This window comes from Mytilus californianus, unplaced genomic scaffold (assembly GCF_021869535.1).
Source record: "Mytilus californianus isolate M0D057914Y unplaced genomic scaffold, xbMytCali1.0.p SCAF_8, whole genome shotgun sequence".
Lineage (NCBI taxonomy): Eukaryota > Metazoa > Mollusca > Bivalvia > Mytilida > Mytilidae > Mytilus > Mytilus californianus.
In genome coordinates, this window is record NW_026262734.1 from 8,079,551 (window position 1) to 8,100,920 (window position 21,370).

At 33.5% G+C, this 21,370-nt stretch overlaps 1 protein-coding gene across 1 annotated transcript; it reads left to right on the plus strand.

The window, feature by feature from the left end:
- Positions 1-1,574: 1,574 nt before the first annotated feature.
- LOC127711869 (uncharacterized) lies at positions 1,575-19,892 on the plus strand. The gene is given in 13 exon segments (XM_052218033.1): positions 1,575-1,682; positions 3,390-3,407; positions 4,355-4,657; positions 5,164-5,324; positions 5,326-6,353; positions 7,788-7,916; positions 10,253-10,369; positions 11,028-11,282; positions 13,181-13,364; positions 13,866-14,593; positions 14,972-15,466; positions 17,527-17,922; positions 19,300-19,892. Coding segments are annotated over 13 exon segments (4,515 nt in total).
- The last annotated feature ends 1,478 nt before the right edge of the window (positions 19,893-21,370 follow it).

Genomic DNA, 21,370 nt, shown 5'->3' on the forward strand with positions numbered 1-21,370 from the left:
AGATTTCATAAATAAGAAATGTTAAAAGGAAAGTGAAAACAATACATTGATTCCGATATTCAAATCAAAGTACTCCAAACCAGAAAAATGTATCCAGTCGAAATAGAGTGTTTGTCTCATGAAATATCTCCGTCCACCTGATAAGAAAAAAATATGAATGGTCAGTGTCATATGAAAAATGGTTTGGACTTTTAAGGATGTCACAAATAAACACGATAAAAGAAAGCATGATATTAGTTAGGCTACTGCGGCATAAAAATACACAAAAAATGATGTAAAAGTTATTTCAGGAACGCATGATAACTTCATTGTTAACTTTTATGTTCTCAAATTAGCAATTCCCTTTAGTTGCATTAGATGATTGCGGCACATGGCCTTGCTGCAAGAACTTTATTAATGTCCCCATTTCCATGTAAGTCTACTTCCCAACACACCAAAACATGAAAAGCAACGGTACAGACCCTAGTTTGGCAAAATATTAAACCGATATTTGTAAGCAAGACACGTGTATCTTAAATAGCCCTCATTATAATTGTTTGAAACAAGATTTGTTGAGTATATACAAGATTGTATGTGCATGAAAACAAATTGAAAACGGACACAGACAGAAAAGCCAATGTCGAATAAAGCCTATTAGCCAGAGTGCAAGGTAACATTGGACACTACGAAGTGACGTTACAAAAGTGCCGGTGATATAAGCTTTTATTCATTGAAAACGACTCGAATCAATAACTACTAGCAACTGAAATATTCCTGACTGTGAACAGATTATTTTACGAAAACAACCGATTTGCACAAGTTATACGACATGTAAAATAAACAATCCGTATCCGAATAATTAAAATCAACAACAAAACAAAAGACCGTTTATCGATGTTCAATTATATCCAGTTACCAAACCAACAAGGTAGTTAAAACAATCAGACTAGTATTAATTCCAGGAGCGTAGACAGGATTCACAACCCTTGCTATGAATACATCACACGTTTCTTGGTTCCAACGTTACATCCATAATTTTACGGAAATGTGTCGGATAGGCATAAGAAGAAACGTTCGTTTTTTTGACAGAATTAAAATATCAATATTTATAGCAGTTGGGAAACTGAGACAATCGAAACGATGACCTAGTTAAGAACAACAATCAAATATAATGTGAAGTCCAAAATCCGTGATGAAGAAGTTCAGATTTTAATGAGAACAAGCTTCAAAATATTTTATTACCTATATTCGTATTCATTCGTGACTGTATAAAGTACTCTCAGAAAGAGTTGATACAATTACTGTATCTAGTGTTGAATGCCTGGTACCCACAAATCTATTCAACTTGAAACGAACAGAGATTCTGTCACACTCAAACATAAATGTTTCATTTAACTAGACCAATCACACCAAATGTTGGTGAGGATCTTCTGCATGTACTGATTATTGTTCATAATGTTTTAAGATAAATCTTACATTAAATTTGGGTTGCCCGGATACAGCATACGTTTATTAAACATAGAGAAAGTGGAGGACTCTTATAGTCACAGTAATGACGGACATGATAATTATTTTTGCAGACAAATGTTCATGGAATGACCGTTGGTGCTGGCCAGGAAGATGCCCGGCGGAGTTCAGCACAAGTTGCCAATGCATGGTTGGATTTAAAGTCGTACATACTGCAACAAAAACTCAATGCCAATGTAAGTTACCTTCCCGCTTGAAACTGTGCATAAAAAGGTAACTGTTTGAGAATGTACACTCTAATTTCCATTCTCAATGTTACGTAATACAATAACCGTTTTATATGTGGTGCGTTGTTGTACATCTAAAATAATTACCCGTCTTTTGAAAATTGCGGAGGCCACACGATTCTGTAAAACACAAAATATGTAATGACAAAAAAGAAGTATTACCTCATATTTAGTTCAGTATAATGACACATGTATGGTCTCATCTAAAGTTGATATCAAAGTTATCATAGCATATACAGATTTCTCGATTTAATTATAGTTATATTAACTTTTGATGGAGGCCATAATTGTATATTAGAAATGATTCCTTTCCTCCTTCTATCGCACCTTGTGCATAAACAATAGGACTGCCAGGCGTCCGTCTTGTATTTTAGTCTTTACTATATATACGGTACAAGTTTTGCTAATTACGGAAGGCCATATGTTGACCTTTAATTGCTTACATCAACGTCAATTTTCGAGACGGATATGCACATAAAGAAAGAAGCAAGGTTTAACATGTTTCATGCGCCAAACCCTACCGCTAATCTGGGCCTACATTTCTTGTCAATTATATGAAACTTTTTTTTACCAGTTATTGCACATGGACATATACAATATGTGATGTTGCGATGGACATCGAGATGCTGTTCTTTATCATAATTAATACAGCTATGTCGTAATCTATACACTTTTTTTAGATAATACTTCAAATATATATTTTAGTGACAACAAAGCCTGTATTAGATAGTTGTTTAACAAAGGCCAATGGAAATGGGTCTTATGTATTGACAAATAATGGATCACCTAAATGTTCGGAACAATCCAATATGTATGGGAGGTTTCAGGTTGACAACATTGAGTTATTAAACCTGAATGCTTACTATCATGTCAGTATTGACAAGACTGTTTCTCAACCGGCTTTTGTAAAAGAATACGCCTTTGGAATAACGGACGTAGAAGTGGAGTTGAAGAAGGTCGCAGTTTCAGGTAAATATATTTATAGCAATAAAAAAACATATAAACAAATTAAATAAAATGTTTGTGTGTGATTTTATTATTTTTTAGAATGAAACATGTGAACTTAAATAATACAATAAAAGACACAATGTATTAAAATTAATTCTAATAACGTGCTTCTTTAGTTTTTAAAACAACACCGTGATAAATTTCGATATATCTATAATTTGCGCAGACTCAGAGATGCACATATTAACTACTGTTACAATTGACCTCCCACGTAAATCCACATGTATCATAACCTATGTTGAACCACTATAAAGTATGTTTCGAGCTTGAGACTACTAATTACTATCTATGAGTGTATAAGACAAGCGTAGATCAACATATGGAGACTGATAAGTGATATGAAATGACCTCAATTTGTTGATATTTCGAAATTCTTTCAAATCACACAGTCATTGTTTCAAAAGCTGTAGCGTACAATTTGTTCAATAATTTCAAACATTATCCATAATAAAGCTGACATGCCTTTGCTTGAAGGGTCAACAGTTGGTATTGGAAAAAGTTCAGTTAGAAAAGATCCGTCTTCAACAAATCCATTAGCCGACTTTTCAAAAACGAATTTCAAGATACCTATTTCTGAACATCTAAGTAATAATGGAGAAAAGTATGTATGTTTATACTTTATTATATTGAATATTAATTGTTTTCCAGGCTGAAGCCATGCATGTAGTAATCGCCTTTTGTCTTCTGACACTTTGTGAACCCTAATACTCTTTGATCTAACATGATCTTTTAGAATTTCCCTCAGTTTATTGCAAATTTTACAAAATCTTCCAACTCTACTCATCACTAATTTGTTCTCGTCATAGATCAATTAAATTTAGATCGGTTTATGTTAGAAATTTTCATATTTAATAGCATTGATCAGATGGTCAGCTTTTCATTTCGGTTGTATAAGATTGATAGTTTATAAATTATTGTTACTGTTACAGTAGTATTTGTTCACTTTGTTTACGGATCTCTTCTGAAATCTTATGACTGAAAGCTTTAATATTTAATGATACCATATTTCTTTAAAAGTAGACATTGCTATATCGCATAATGATTTAACTTTTATTGCAAGTGATACAGCCTAATTACAGGCTATTTTGTACAAAATGTACCCATTGTTACATAATGACAATAATAATAAATCGTATGTCATTAAGGGACAGACAATAATTATCTTGGTATAAGAATGTCGGATCTTTTTCATCAGCTTTCACATCTATCAGAATGCCTAGTATGTGAAGATAACCACACTATGTCGCCTGCTGATAACTTTATAAATGTTGCCGGATGGTTTTGTTTTGTTTTGTTTGTTTGTTATTTTATTTTTAATTTTTTTAATTTGTTTTCCTCTTACAGTTGATGTGTTTCCCTAAGATTTGGTTTGCGGCCCGGATTTGTTTCAGTTAAATCGATTTATGACTATTGAACAGCGGTATACGACTATTGCCTTTATTAAGTTACTTTTGACTATTTGCATGCACTCGCCTGATTTATAATTGTAATGTGAAACCTTTATTTTTCGTGACGTTTTAAAATAATTTTCACTATATAGGAATAATGTTACTAAATTATCAGGAAGAATTAATAATATTACATCAGAATCCATTTGTCTTAATTCCTTGAAGAACGATGGGGATACATTCATCCTTAACCTTCAGGCCAGGGATATAATGAACAATACCCTTAATGACAGTGCTATGGTATATATAGATAGATCCGTTCCAGAAATACAAGATGTAGGGATAACAGATAGACACTAACACAAGCAGCTGTACGTTCATTACAGCAAAGATTTATCAACGATGTCCATCCAATTCAGGGCCTACGATATACACAGCGGACTAAAGGAAATTAAATGGGCATTTGGTATACATGAAAATAAAACCATTTTGATAGAAAAAGCACTTGCAGTTACTGATCTCGATATGGTACGTATGTATTTCTTTATTTTTATTTTTTATGTTTCCTTTTTCCTACGTGGATGCTATCCACGATTGATACTTCATAAGTGAGAAATGTGCAGTCATATTGAATTACTGAAATCAACATGTTCGATTACCAAAATATAATCGAAATTATAGAACCTGTATTCCTATGCTAATGCATCAAGAGCTCGGAAAAATGAATAAAGTTACAAATAATACATCAATTCCGGTTAATTTCATGTCAAAACATGAATTGTTAATATGATTATTGAAACCAACTATCCCATTTCAGAGTGCTGGTAATTTTAACTATAATTTCGTTTTAAGCTCTGCATAAATTCTTTTTGTTTTGTTTTGTTTTTCTAAGGGTGGAGGTGGCCTTGTATCTTTATTTCGTTTAAGTCACCATTTATTGGTATTTTAAGATGGTATGCACCTTGCGTAATCATCAGAATAAACGTATTAGACTTTTATCAAATATTGCCTCAATCAGTTATTTTATTTTTTAGGGTAACTGTAGCATGGAATCAAAATGTTATTGTCCAAAAATTGGAAAATGTGCTCTCACGACATATATAGCTGATTTGAAAAATCTTAAAACTTATAACAGACATATAGGAGACCATAATCGCCGTTACTTCTTTACGTTGAAAGTAACAAACAAAGCTAGATCACTTAGATATTCTTAGAGATGATTCCCCACCGGCAGTTGGTGTTGTTTTAGAAGGCCCAATTGGAAGTCCAGACATTGATTACACTCATTCCGATGAGGTAACTATCCACTGGCATGATTTTATCGACCACGAAAGTGGCATAAAGTTGTATAAAGTGACTCTAGGAAGGGAATATTATAGTCAAATTAAAGACTTTTTGACTAGGAAACACGACGGTGTTAATATATATGAAACTAATCATGATTCCATTAAAATAAAATTTCAGAACGGGGAGGGGCAGTATTTTGTTTCAATAATAGCTTACAATAATGCAATGACTCCATCAATAGTTGTCTGTTCTGATGGCATTACCTTTGATAAAACTGTACCTATAATAGGGTATGTTTCAGTCAAACACTCCAACATTAAGGAAACAATTGCCTGTGATAGTGGTACTTCTTGGCTTATCACAGACATCTTATCTAAAGTCAAGTTACAAGGAGATGAATGCAGGCAAATATGTATGAACACAACAACGGATAGTATCTTAACAATATTGCCTGAGGACATTAGATCGAGAGCTAATTCAGAAACTGTTTCTACATTTTTGTGTACCAAACTTGATAGATACAATCAAAATACAATCTTCACACCTTCTGATCTTTTCGAAATGTCCTGGAATATCCAGGAAGATCTTAGTCAAATTGGAAATAGCTATATAGGATTTGGAAGCGATACAAATCAACTTGACCACCCAGCTCTCCTGGATTATATTAGCGTTCCGCATCCTACACAATACATTCAGCACCATCCCGGTTTGATTGGAGAGCAAAATATCTACATATTTATTAAGGTCCATAATAGAGCTGGTCTTGAGACGAAAGTCTGGTTCGGATCTGTTATTGCCGATGAAACACCACCTGTTTGCCCTTCTACTGTACATGCTTTCTTGGACAACGATACGTATGTGGTTATCAATTGGACACGTAGTAATTTGTTTGATACCGAGCAAATAGATGAAATTGGAAAGATAATGTTTAGATTTGGTATGTTTGGTTCGATTTGATAAATATTGATATAATATAAGTTTTGTATTTGTCAAATTAATTCTTTACGCAATTTTTAATGTTGACGATTTCATTTGAATTTTAAGAAATTGTTCTCCCACTTATTATCCTGACAACATTGCAGTGCATAAAATACCATAATGATTTTAATGAGATATTGTTTTAAAAAAAAGTTCATAAAATGCCGAACTGACTTTTCTTACCTTAAGAAAAACGGACGCTTAGCCCGATCGTTTATCTATAATAGTTATAATGAATCCCCTCAAATTATTGATGCATTTTTGTATTGAAGCTAAATTTTGATCATCGTTTCATATTTATTTTATGTATATCAATTCATTTGTAGGAACCAGAAATACATTTGTCACTCCATTTTTGGCGTGGAACATTAAATCACACGGTGGACAATGCGGTTCAGATTATCAGTGCATAAAATATCCAGTCCATAAACTACAGAAGCATGATACCTTTCCTAATTTGTTATTTTACGCACACCTTCATGTATACAACTATGCGGGTCATTACTGCACTACGGAAAGCTTAAAAGTACAGTTGCCATCTTTGATTCCCAAAAGAACGGGTATTGTGATGGACGTCTTGCCTAACACCAATCCCCCTACTTCGATACAGATATTATCTTTGACACTAAGTACTGTTTTGTTCTGATTGGATTTGACCACCATGAAGATGTTCACTTACAAGCTGGCATAGGAACTAGCCAGAACCTTGACAATGTTGTTCCATTTCATGACATTACTAAAAATGAAGATATGTTGATATGTGAGCACATTGAGAACGCGGAGCGCATTGAGATTTATTTTGTTACAATAAAGTCCTCGTGGTCAGGTGGTTATACCTACACTTCATCTGATGGATTTAGGGTCATAAACAAAACTTTGGTTATATCATCATTTGCTGTTAACCACGGCGACAGTTGCGATGATGCGGCGAAAAAGGGCTCGTATTATATACAGATGACAATGAATATGTCGGAACACTTTTTAAAGGAAACACTTTACCCTAGTTCCGTATATTCGCTTTACAGCAATTTGAAAATTCAACTTGTTAACAGTGACCTGTTTGTTAAAGGATCCCAAAAGGCATCCAAATATTTTATTCTAAAATTTGTACCACTAAAAGCATTGAAAAAACTATACATTGTTCTAAGCAATGATATCGTCAACGTAACCGAAAGTTTAGAAATCACAGTGTATAAATGTGACACAGATCAAACGGCACAGTCCCTGAAAACACTAATTCCGATTAACTGGTCACTTGATAGACAATATCTAAAATTTGTAAGCCATTACTTAACTGCCGTTTGCAAAAGTTCACATGATCAATGTAAACATAACTTAATGTTTACAAATTCAAGAAACACTTCTGTTCATTATTTTCACGGAAATTTTACAGAAGGATATTATAAAGCTGCCGTTAAACCTTGTTTCGGACAGATTTGCTTGGCACACGTTTTCTCTAAGGAATTTGCTGTAGTTCAAAATTTGAAAAGGGATCAAAACATAGAAACAACAATGATACCAAGTGAGCTGTGCACAAATACTACTGTAACTGCTGCAAAATTTGTATGTTCAAACATGGACGTTATAGAATATGCCGTTGCATATAGATGGGCTTTGTTTAAAGATGAACAGGGACACAATATGTTATCACCGTGGAAAATCATACGGAACCAAACACGGAAAGGAATTGAAATACGTGTAAATATCATTAATGTTATGAAGATATTTATAATGTAGATTATTCTTAGGATACATGCGGTAAAAACAAATGAAAAGCAATCAAAGGAGAAAGCGACAATTTAACTAAGTAAATATTTTAAACATGAATATTATATACACTGCAATAAATACAACTACCATGTACCATGACTACTCGAAAACAATGAAACGTATGGCATGATTTCAGTGCTCACACCACATGAAACTGGAAATACCTTCATTATGCACGCTCAAGATCAAAAGTTTGGAAGTAAGAAGAATGAATCGTTTGAGGGCATAAAACCAAAATGGCGCTTACGAGAACTGCTAAATTGTTTAGGTCAACTTTGTCTGTAAATAGATAACAGATTCAGAAAAAATATGTTCTCCGATTTTCGATAACATTATTGTAAGAAAATCAAAATTTAAACATGACATTTCAAAATCGTTTTTTTAATGTTTCATTGCAGGATCATTTCTGCCCAGAACTTCCTGTTTATTCTTATACAAAGTTATACGTATGTATAGATTCCTTCTGTCAATCGGGAGCATACTACCAGACGTGCTCAGTCGTGAAAACTTCAGGAGATCCAAATATTTTCAATAAAGATATTCTATATGATTTGAATATAAACAGTCATTTCGGCAACATAATTCAGGCATATAAACATAGTGAGAACATCGGTGAAAAATTATCAGAACTTCACGATTCCGAAATGGATTTTGCAGGTCAAGATGTTGAAATAGGTGGCTATATATTAGGCAAAGCAGACTTGCCAATAACTTGGTACCTAACGAGGGATTCAAAAACGTTTGGAGAAGAATGCGCATTTGACCCGCATAGTTTACTTTCCAAAAATACTATTGGTGGTTTTGTCAATTTTGGAAATCTAAAGATCGTTGAGGATGGGGTTTTGTACATCTGTGCGAAATCATCGACTATGCAGAAATTTTGCAGTGATGGATTTGTTATCGATGAAAACTTCCCAACTGGAGGTCTTGTGTCAGTTGAGGCAATCAATGGATTCATTATTGAAGGATCTACAATGAGTATACACTGGACCGGTTTCAAAGGCAGTAAGGATGCCTTACAGTTAGGCTATAATTCAGATATGGCAGGTTATAAGTATGCAATTGGTAAGCATAATCGTAAAAAACAAATGAAAAACAATTCCATCAAAAGACATAATATGTATCGAATACAAGCACAAATGTATGTCTACTAATGAAAAAATTGTTTAACAGCATGTACAGTTTTCATTTGTTTGGTTATCACTTTCTTTATTTTATTAAATGAAAATGTGACTTTTTAAAACAACAAATCTTGTACATCAAATTGTGGCATCACATCATGTTATAACAGCTAACCAAACCTTTAAACAAACTTATTCAGAAGGGAAATAGTTACAATACTGTTGTCAGGTCATTGAAGATGGCATATTTTGGTATTAATATTGATTCACTCATAGGGTCTTCGCATCGAAAATAAACACATTTGTTCTAAAACCAGTTGTTGGCATGATACGGGTTATGTTCTTCTCATATATTTTATTATTGTATGATACTAAACCCCTAACGGGTTGGATTGTACTTGATTTTCATATGATGAAGACATAATCTTTCAATCAGTTTAATTGAGGTCTGAAGCTGGCATGTCAGTAACTGTTAGTAGACCTTTGTTCATTTATGTATTATTGTCATTTTGCTTAGTTTCTATTCTGACATCGGACTCTGACTTCTTTTAAAGTGAGTTTTACTGTGCGTATTGCTGTGTGTTTGTTTATTTTACATTGGTTAGAGGTATAGGGGAGGGTTGAGATCTCACAAAACATGTTAAACCCCACCGCATTTTTGCGCCTGTCCCAAGTCAGGAGCCTCTGGCCTTTGTTAGTCTTGTATGGTTTTTAATTTTAGTTCAGTTATATGTTTTGAAGTTTAGTATGACGTCCATTTTCACTTAACTAGTACACATTTGTTTAGTGGCCAGCGGAAGCCCGCTTCCGCTCCCTGTGTTGAAGACCCACTGGTGGCCTTCGTCTGTGTTCTTCTCTTTGGTCGGGTTGTTGTCTCTTTGACATATTCCCCGTTTCCATTCTCAATTTTATCTTTTCAAGTGTGTAAATTGTACGTTTTTCTTAAATTGTTGTGTTTACATTAAAGGATCTAGCCCTGGTGCTAGTGATTTACTTGGTTTTACCACGGTTGGTTTGGAAACATCAGTAGTAGCTACAGATATACTCCTTAGGGCTGGACAAATATATTTTGTCACAGTTAGAGGTAATTAGAAAAAACATTTTTTGGAATTTAGTTACCAAGTCTGTACCAAAACAGGAATATGACAGTTGTTATCCATTCGAACTACGTGAAGTCTTTATGACGTTTTACATAATTGCAATGCATACCAATATGAATGTATCAAAACTTAGACTAGTCTACTTAAAAAATAATGACAAAAATAGTACTTCACTTGTTAAACTAAGAGATGTGGTATATAAATGCCAATAAGACAACTACATAAACTATTCACTAGGGTTCAAATAGAATAATATATAATATATAGTTATGCTATTCTATACATATTTGAAATAGTTCAAAATTGCAATTATATAAAGAACATGTGTGATTGTTTGAGTTACAAATTATACATAACTTCCAGTCTGCTCTTTGGTCGGGTTGTTGTCTCTTTGACATATTCCCCATTTCCATTCTCAATTTTATTGTCCATTAAATCGCAGTTTTACATTTATTTATATATGTCTATTTTTTTTTAAAGAAAATTATATTTTGATAGTTCCAAAAGACATATCTTTAGCCCAGAAACGTCAAATGCGATTAGTGTGTCAGGAATTCTAGTATGTATACTTCGTGGAAACATTAACAGATGCATGCACATGATTTTAAGAATATACACCAACACTTCTAATTATAATTTCAGCTTATAATCATCGCAATAAAACAGTGGATGTTTATTCCGATGGTGTTATATATGATAACTCTCCACCACCAGTTGGCATCATTCAAGTTGAAAGCAGCTTACTATATGTTGTTTCGTCATATGAAATTTCTGTGGAATGGAATGAAATTGAGGATAATGAAAGTGGTATTCGTAAAATTGAAATTGGTATTGGTTCATCAAACAGATCTGCTGACATTATTCCCTTTCAAGAATTTGAAAATTATGGGTTGATAAGTACCAATCAATGCGTACAAGATGGTCATCGATACTTTGCTATCTTAAAGGTATTTACTATTTTGTTTTTGTTTATTTTTACATTCATTTTAGTATATTACAATTAATGGACTTCTCTCAGATGTTTCGTTATTCCTTCAACATGTTAAAATTTCTGTATTTCTTATGTCTCGAATACAATAAACGACGAAATAAACAAAAAAAAAAATTATATAATATAATAACTTTTTAAGCTATCAACTGGCAAGTTTATTTAATTTAATTAAGTCCAATTAAATCTGTATTAAACTCAATTTCAACTACTGGTGTCATGTTTTTTTTTCGAAGGCTACAAATGGAGCTGGACTTTCCTCCTTTACTGTTTCAAGCCCATTTGTAATTGATGCCACGCCACCTGTAGGCGGTCAAATAATGGATGTCCTCGATCTAGATTCCAAGGTAAACATCGGCAGTCTAAACGCTATTGTCAGAAACACTTCAGTGCTTTCCATTTGAACATATAAATGTTAAAGCATAAGATATGAATATAGTTTGATTTGTCGTCTAATTATAGACAGTAAACAAAGTTTGGAGACGTACCAAAAGAATATGTCAAAAAGTTAACACTATAACCTAAGAAGATGAAATATCAGCTAATAGTAGGATCACTAATTAACATTAATATAAATAAATGTAAAGGGGAGAATATAAAAATGCGGCAAACTAAACCATAATCCATAAAATGAGGCAAACTAAACCATAATCGATAAAAAAGACATTGTCAAAAGGAGAAAAAAACAACACGAACCCTGAGAGTCAAAAGGGATGAACTAATGTGCTGCTATATAGTTTGCCATTTCTGATGATCCATTAGTAGCACACATCCTGTTGCACATGCATTCGTGAAATTCGAGATTGATTTTATATATTTAACACGTGGAACATGTCTTTGGTCATATATCTGTGACGGATACTCTCGTTATGGGCAACCAAAAAAATAATAAAGCGACCATGGATTTTTTAATGGGGAAAATACATGTGTTTCTTATGTGGTAAATCTTAGTTCTTAACCGATCATTCTCAATTTCTACATATAAGTCAATATATGACACAACAGTAAGTTCAATCAGATATGTTTATATTGCAGATAGACGTCGACTACCAAACAGAAACAAATATTATAAGAGCAAGCTGGCTTGGCTTCTATGATCCACATTCACACGTGATCTATTACAAAATAGGACTAGGAACATCCCATGGTAATGATGATGTAATGAAATTAACCAATGTTAGTTTACACACATGTAAGTACACAACACAATCTGTAGCAATTTGTGTAAAAAAAAATCAAGACTTGATAATCAAAATAAATGTAAAAAAGGAAAGCAAGAGGTCATTAAATAGTACATACATGTACTTTAAAAACTTAAAAGAATAGAGACGGCAATTCTGTGTCTTTTTATCTTTATCAAAGTAACAACGAGGCTCAAATCCGGTTTTGAATAACAACAAATGTGGGGTAATAACAACACATTTAAAGATTATGATATGTGTTGTTTCATATTTTTTTCTGGTAATCTTGTGTTTTGAATTGCATTTTAATACATGTACTTAACTTTATAATATGAAAACGAACACCTAAAACACGGAGATATCGTGTATTACCTACCTACAACAAGAGATTTTGGGAAAACAAGACCTTACAAAAGATACCAGGGTTAGTTACATCATCAAGATTTTGCATACTGATTTCAGAAAAGAAGAATGAGAACAACCTTTGTCATATTTTCTTCATTTTCAGTTTTTAAACAAAGGACCAATATACAATTAAACCGATATTGAAAAATTTCCTTCAGACTATGGTATTCTTGAATCAACACATAATTAATAGAAATATTCAATTGTATTATTCATTTCAGCTAAAGCATGGGCATTGTCTTTTTCACAAGGAGTTATATACTACTCAACAGTTGAAGCGTGTAATGGAGCAGGTCTTTGTAGCACAGCGACATCTAACGGGACAATAATTGATAATTCTGCTCCAGTACCTGGTTTGGTTGTTGTGGGAGAACCGGGCAAACATTCAAATTTTATATCTGACAGGTGAGTGATATATTTTAAATTCTGGATTCGAATTGAACATTTTTTCAGTTTTAAATTAATAACGCTTAAAAAATTTTCATTTCATGCGTTTTAACTCTCGTAATGTCGCACTACCCTTGATTGCAATTAGATAAAATAAAGAGGAAGAAGCTGCATTGTACCAAGGGGAAATTCAAAGGTCATAGTAGGACAGCTGAGAAGCCATTGCGAAAAGGGACGACAAAAAAAACAGAAAGGTTCTCAAAACACTTCATAGAAACAAAACACAAACCCCATCAAAACTTGGGTGTTCTCTCATGTGCTCCAACAGGATACGCAGATCCTGCTTGACTTGTGGCATCCGTCATGTTGTTCGTGGTAAGTTATAATTCGGTGATGTCACAATCGAGGAAAAGACAGCTGGGCTTTGTTAAAATAAAACATATTTTTAAACATAAATTCTTACAAGACTAAATATTTTATTTTCAACAAAAGAAATCCTAATATCAATTTATCTTATAGACATACTATTCATGCATCTTGGCTAGGATTTGAAGATCCACATTCCGGTATTGACCATTTTGAGGTTTGCCTTGGGAGTTCTATCGATACGTGTGATGTAATGAAATCCTTAAATGTACACCTTGCCTCCTCGATTATCAAAACAAAGCTTAATATGTCAGTTGGTGTACACTATTTCGTATCCGTAACTGCATGCAATAAGGTTTACTTGTGTACGAAGAGATCCTCACCCAGTTTTATAGTTGATAACACTCCACCTGTCGTAATTGACAAACCACGTGTTTTAAGTATACACCAAGATAATACAACCTCTCGCCAAATTATATTCGATCCTTCCTTTTTTAAAGTATTTTGGAAGTTCAGAGATAGTGAAAGTTCAATTATCAAAACAATATTAACTATATACAGTAATCGTGATTCACATAAGCCCGTTGATGACATTTTTATTTCAAATGAAGGAGAATTTGCAGTTCATTTGACAGAGAACAATATCTTGCGACAAGGAGATGTTTATATTGTTCAGATTACGTCATGCAATGCTGCATCGATGTGTACCTCAGCTGTAAGTGACGAATTTTTGGTTGACTCGACACCACCACAAATTGGTGGATTTAGATCACCATTAGAATATGAAATACAAAACGTAACTAATAAACTTTATTTAAATTTGTCCTGGTATGGATTTTTTGACGTGGAAACGGATATACGATCCTACTATATCTCGGTAGGTTATACTTATAGCGAGACACAATTAGTTGATGGCTACAAAATCGTTCCAACCACTACTTCTGACTATCAACAATCACAAATAGTGGCAAATATGTCGGACTCGATAAGGAACTATTTTGTTTTAACTATATGGGCAGAAAATAATGCCGGAATCATGACGAGCCAAGCAAAAGTGACAACGGACCTGCTAGCTAATAATTATGATCGATCGAAAGGAAATCTTCTTATTCAAATGCATTCGTGTGATACATATTTCTGTGAATATGACTGCAGGTGCGACTGTACATGTGGTGTTGTTGGCCGGAAATGTTTGTCTGATGACCGAAATTCTTGCAAAAACTTAACCAGTAAGATCACACCCATAATTAATGTAAAAGTTTCCGTAAAAACTGATGACCCTGAACTCAGTGTTGTTGGTTCAACTCGATGCATGGGTTCTCACTGGGCATATGAATCCAACGAACATGTTATTCGATTTGAATATAGTTTTGGAATTAAGGGAGCAGCTATTGGATTGGGCGTCTTTAATTTAAGCCATGAAAATATTTGGTATGATGTTGGAAGAAGAACCGAGGCGTTTCACTGCCTTTTAAAAACACAGCTTACCCACAAGACACTTTATGTTGCCTATGTTAAGGCCTGGACCTCGTTAGACGAATATGCAATATTCGAGTCGGACCCTGTAATTATTGATCACACTCCACCTGTGATCCACAAAAAACATTTTGTAATGGATTCTCTTCTGTCTTGTAACCAGGATGTGGATTACATTACATCTAACGATAGTATATCAGCATGTTGGGTGGGTGTATTTTCTGAAGATGAAAGTTATATAAAAACTATCATGGTCTCCCTCGGAATGTCACAGAATGGTATGTAGAAAAAAATGATTTTTCTCGTTTTATTTTGACTTGTTTTAGCAAATAGACGCATTAAGGAGCCTGTCACTCATCGGTATCCATGTGAATCTTCAACAATAGTCCCTCTCAAACAATGTAGTCTTGAATATAAGTCCTGGCTAAAATATCCTTTTTGTTGATTTTGGATTGCTGATAATGATAATTCATGATAATTTTTGTTGAGGCTTAACGGAAGCGAGACATTACGATCCTACTTTCCGACATCGTCAAACTTTTAGGAAATTTGATGAAATTTGTGCAGAATCTTATTTGTGCCTCGAAGACAGTATCTAAAGCAACACTTTGATTTTTTTTTGATTTTTTTTTCATTTTTCCGTATTTTTCTGAACAACGCACTTAGTTTCTTTTTCGCAGTTAACATTAAGGTACAATTAATAGTTATATTTTTCTGTGTTTACCAACTTTGTAACTTTGTAATATATCTATAAAGAAACTTAGAGAGAAGATCTTTATGACCAAAAAGACAGTATCCAGAGTAAAATTTTGAAAAATACTTTTTACATATTTCGACGTATTTTACTGATAACAGGACTTTGCAGTTAACATTGACGATATAAAGATACAGTCTGGGGTGAAAATTTGTTAAGAGATCAATAAGATTGTCAAACTTTCATAGAATTTCATGACACTTCGAAAGATGCCGTTTTTATGACGAAAACATGAACTTAATATTTCAATAATGATTCTGGCCAAATTTGTTTGCTATCCTGTTGACGTATACCCCACATCTTCCTTTATTCACAAACACAATTGTAATCACTAATTGATATTTACTGCCGTATTAATATGATTAATATTTGTTTTAACTTGTTCCAATTCAAGAAGAAAGGTACTAATTTCAGCAAGTAGAAGGAAAAAAAATGGGTAACAAAAACTCAACAAAACAACATGAATACAGCAACTCTTACGTGAATGTCTATTAATCTACACGGAACGAAAATGAATAAGATTACCAACAAATGACAATCACCAACCTTAAACAGAATCTCATAAGCTTATCTTATAGTGAAGGTCAAGATAAGGTTTTATCATAATATAATTCTATTGACTTAAGCAGTTTTTGCATTTGCATAAGAATTTTTATTTAAATTGTGGTTTCAAATTAAATATAATTATCATTATATAAATTTCGTTTGCCTTTTCAGTAGATGACATTTTACCAATGAAAGATGTCGGTAATACATTCAACATTACATGGACAGATACAAAATTTCAACCAGGTACACGATATTACACTACTGTGAGAGCCGTTAACATCATTGGACTTCAATCTGATGTAAGTTCGGATGGCTTTGTTGTTGATGACATCCCTCCGGTATCGGGAATAGTTTACAACACTAAACACCACAAAGATGTTATATTCCAGTCTTCTGATGAACCTGTCCAATTTTCCTGGCATGGGTTTGATGACGAACACTCCTTTATAGATTCGTACTTTGTAGCATTTGACACCAAGAGGGAACATGCGGTTGAAATATTGTCGAAATTTTTTATTCCTGTGGGAATGTCTGATCATGTCTTGTTTGCCGATACCATAAAACACAAGGACAAAATTACAGCTTATGTAAAAGCAAGAGATAAGGCTGGTCATGACAGCAAAGTGGCTATGTCACAAACAATACAAATCGACGCAACTTCTCCAATCTCCTTTACATGTTTAAATTTCCAGCTTTTTAAACACGTGAATTTCAAAGCAAGTACAGATAGTTTCGAAATGTCAGAGGCGTTAAATGGCGATGTACATGATGTTTTCCGCATAAAAATACAAATTAACCGTCCGAAGATCGATTTTCAATCATATTTGACGATCGGTGACATGACAATGCTCTTACCTTACGCAATGAACGCGGGTGGTTCGGCGATTACTGAATATGAATATATGTTACACGAGTCCGGTAAACCAAATGCTTCAGTGATTATAACTGGTACTCAACACAATACCACAACTGACTTTGAAATATCCAAATGTTCGAATATCAAATACGAATTCAACAGAACAGAAATCATATCAGCCCAGCAAATATCACAAGATGCGATATCAGTATGCGTTCAAACAGTCGATTTGGAAAGTGGCATTAAACATATTAACGTTGGTGTTGGCAGCATACCAAACGGGTTCGAAATACAAAGTTTATATCCTTTGTCATCACATATGCATCAGGTAATAACAGGACGTTTTAGTCACGGAATAAATCTGTACGTTAAAGCAGAAGCTGAAAACCATGCTGGCTTAAAAACAATTTTCACGTCACGCTCTTTCGTTTTTGATCAAACCCCTCCACATATCAGTCACAACAGAACAACTCTGGAATATTTGTTGACAAATAACGAGACGTTAGTTATGGTAAAATCTAGGTGGTATGTAATAGATGATGAGATTCAAGTCATCTACTGTGAATATTGTATTGGTAAGAATACCGATGTTTTATTATATATGTGTGTTAGCCTATATATGTATTTATCACATATTCGTTACGAATACATTGGGTTTTGCATGTGTAATAAACGCTGATTTGCCTAAGTCATATTGCTGCCCGAGGCAAATAACCGGGGCCAATATGAGCTTCCAATGCAATTTCAATGGGAGAACCATATTGGCCTTCGCGTGCAAAATCCATATCGGCCCTCTTCCGGTTTGGAGAGTCATGAACATTCTTTGAGACTTACATGTTTGAACAGCGCGGCTTTCCAACAAACAAACTCATCAATACATCTTTGTTGATTGTCGAAGAAGACCAGATGTGGTTACAGGAATTATTGAGGAATTATCGGACGGTATAAATTGAACACTAAACAAACAAACAAACACAAATTAAAAGCAAACTTTTTCGTTCCAATTTCATAGGCTAAATATGTGATAAACAGATAAAAGCCCTCGGTCCGATATGGGAGTCTCGGGCTGATACAAGGGCCGATATGGCAAATGCCATGTAATAATCTATAGTTATAGTATCATCAAATTCTCCGAAGACAGACATACCTTATAAAATGCGAAATAGCTGTTGTGTATATGCAGGGTTCAGTCTGAATCCCTTATAATGATATAATGAGAACGGTGTCTTTTTTTCTAATTTCATTTCTCGTTGTATTAATGTAAATTGAAGATGACTAATTGGTACAAAAATGAGTTACTCTTTCGTTCTTTACTTTTATAACGGTGGCCTTTGATGGTTTCTATTATTTTATAAATTCTGGAAGATTCATTGGTAGACATATCGTATAGACACCTGTGAATTTGTACGTTTTTTTTTGTTTTTTTTGTTTTTTTTTTTTGGGGGGGGGGGTATGATTCCCTTTATATGTTCCATTGACAATCATAACACATCTCCTTAATTTGTATATTGTCTGTTTGAAGTTAACGGAAGATTTCATCACTGACAGTTGTACAGTTTATTCATAATTTTAACACAACAGGCCAAATATACAATCGTGTTACTGTGATTTCATTATTATTCATGGGATACCCATTTTCGTGGATTTTTGGGTAAAGTGAACCATGCATTTAAATGTTCAAGTACAAATTTCCTATAGGCTAATATACAAACTAAAGTAACAAAACGAAACGAAAAAAAAAAACAATTTTTCTTTCATCCACGAACATTTGTACTCACGAGAATAAATGAATTCATAGTAGTGAAGTATGATGAACATTGTTTCCATATCATCTCTCGACATCAAAAACTGGTGAAATGTTTTGATTGATTTGGAGACTCTGAATAATGTACGGAAAATAGTATGTAATCTACATTTATCATATACACATAATTTATTTCATTAATTTGTAGGTTCATCCTCGACGTCATGCGATATAGTAAAAATGACCCATACATCAGAGTTAACATCATTTGAAACAAAACCGTTCCATGCCAACCACGGATGTAAAGTATTTGCTACTATTCGTTGCATCAACAAAGTACAGCTTACTGGTTATGGTCATTATGGACCCTCCTTTGTATCCTACTTGCCACCAGATAGTACAAACTCAAAGATACAATTCATAACAGATACAAGTACTAACTCCTTCGTGCAAAGTAATGACCACTCCTTTACATTACATTGGGGTGCATTTGAAGACCTTTCCGAGCTAAAGACTTATAGTGCTCAACTTTCGCATGATGGCGTCACGCTCCTTGATTGGATAGACGTTCAAAACAAAAATTACCTTCGCATTTCTGGCGTTGGGATGAAGGAGAACCAGAACTACACAGTATGTGTGACAGGGCGAAACCTTGGAGGAAAGGAAAGTCAAATTATCAGTAATTCGATTACAGTACACAAAAAGAGACCAGTCCTGACAGGTAAACTAGAGAAGAACTATGATTTAAATATCCGTAATGCTTTATTTAGCAAAAGGATGTTCAAGTTTATATTGAGATAAATAATTCATATTATATTCAAATCTTATGTTAGCGCACAGAAATTAAAAAAAAAAACTCTTTCTCTCAGCAGCATAATGCACAAAACAAGATTTATTATCGTACATTCATGCAAAGACATATTTTACATGATTTTCTTGAGCATCTGTATTATTTTTTTTTTTATTTTTACGTTACCAAGGAGAAGCCAGGTAAGGCCCTTTTTTTTGCCTCAAAACATATCATTTTTACAAATTTGTTTAGTGTAAACTTTTATCTATTTATTGGAAAGTAGAGTACTTTTGTTACATAATATGGGCTCTTTTTGACAATACAATCCACATGCATCAGGTACTAGCATCATTGATTCATGCAAAATTACTGCAAATTTCACAATTTTAGCATTTGTGCTAGTTTTTAGACGGTTTTTGTCTAAAATGGAAGTTGCCGCACTTGTGTTCAGTCTTAATATTTAAATATATGTTGTATTTGATGGTAATATATAACATATATAAAGGTTGAGACTGAACACGAATGCGGCAACTTACATTTTAGACAAAAACCATCTGAAAAGTGACATTTTATGGCATATTTACAGAAACTAATTTAATCGACTGAAGTAGACACTTAATGTTTAAAAAAATATAAAAATCTTTCATCAGATGTACTTCAAATTTTAGGCCAAAATTAGCCCTTATCGGACTTTTTCCTTGACATCATCATTTTTTTATTATCTCAGGTACATATACTTATTAAAAGACTTATATCATCTTAAAATTGTTTTGAAAACATAAATTTGTTAACAATTTGCAAACTTATAATTTGTTTTGAAGGTAAACAAGTAATAATTGAACATCTGAATGACAACGATTATAAAGTAGAATGGTCAGGTGTGTTTACTGAACTTTTAGAGCATTATGAAGTGGCCATTGGATCTATGGATGGAAGCAGTGATATACTAATGCCCATATCAACAACTGAATTCTCCAGAAACGTGTACATTTCCAAAGATATTAATGAACTGAGGATTGTAGTTACTGGATTATCGGACACGGGAATGTCAGAAACATACAGACAAACTATCAATCTCCGAAAATAAAATAAAAAGGACTATCAATACAGATCGTTCCACCAATGTGTGATTTATTTTGCTTGTAAATTTTATATGATTTTTTGTAAGTGAATAAAGTGTGTTTGCATTTATTACTTTTAAGCTATTGTCTAAACCATTCATCATTTTCATACAAAACAATATTCTGAATCGATTGGTTCCCAATTGTGAGGACAGTAAGATATTTGTATTGCAGGTTTTAAAGGAATAGGTTTTTTCTAATATACTTGGTGATATTTGATAAAAAAAGGGAGGGGGGGGGGGAGGGGGGTGGTCAGTTGACAAGATAATAATTGGAACGGTATTACACGTACCACTGTCATGTCCTGGTTAAAAGTTGGAATTAAATGTTTGATAGCGATGATTAGATGAATGAATGGGCTCTAATAG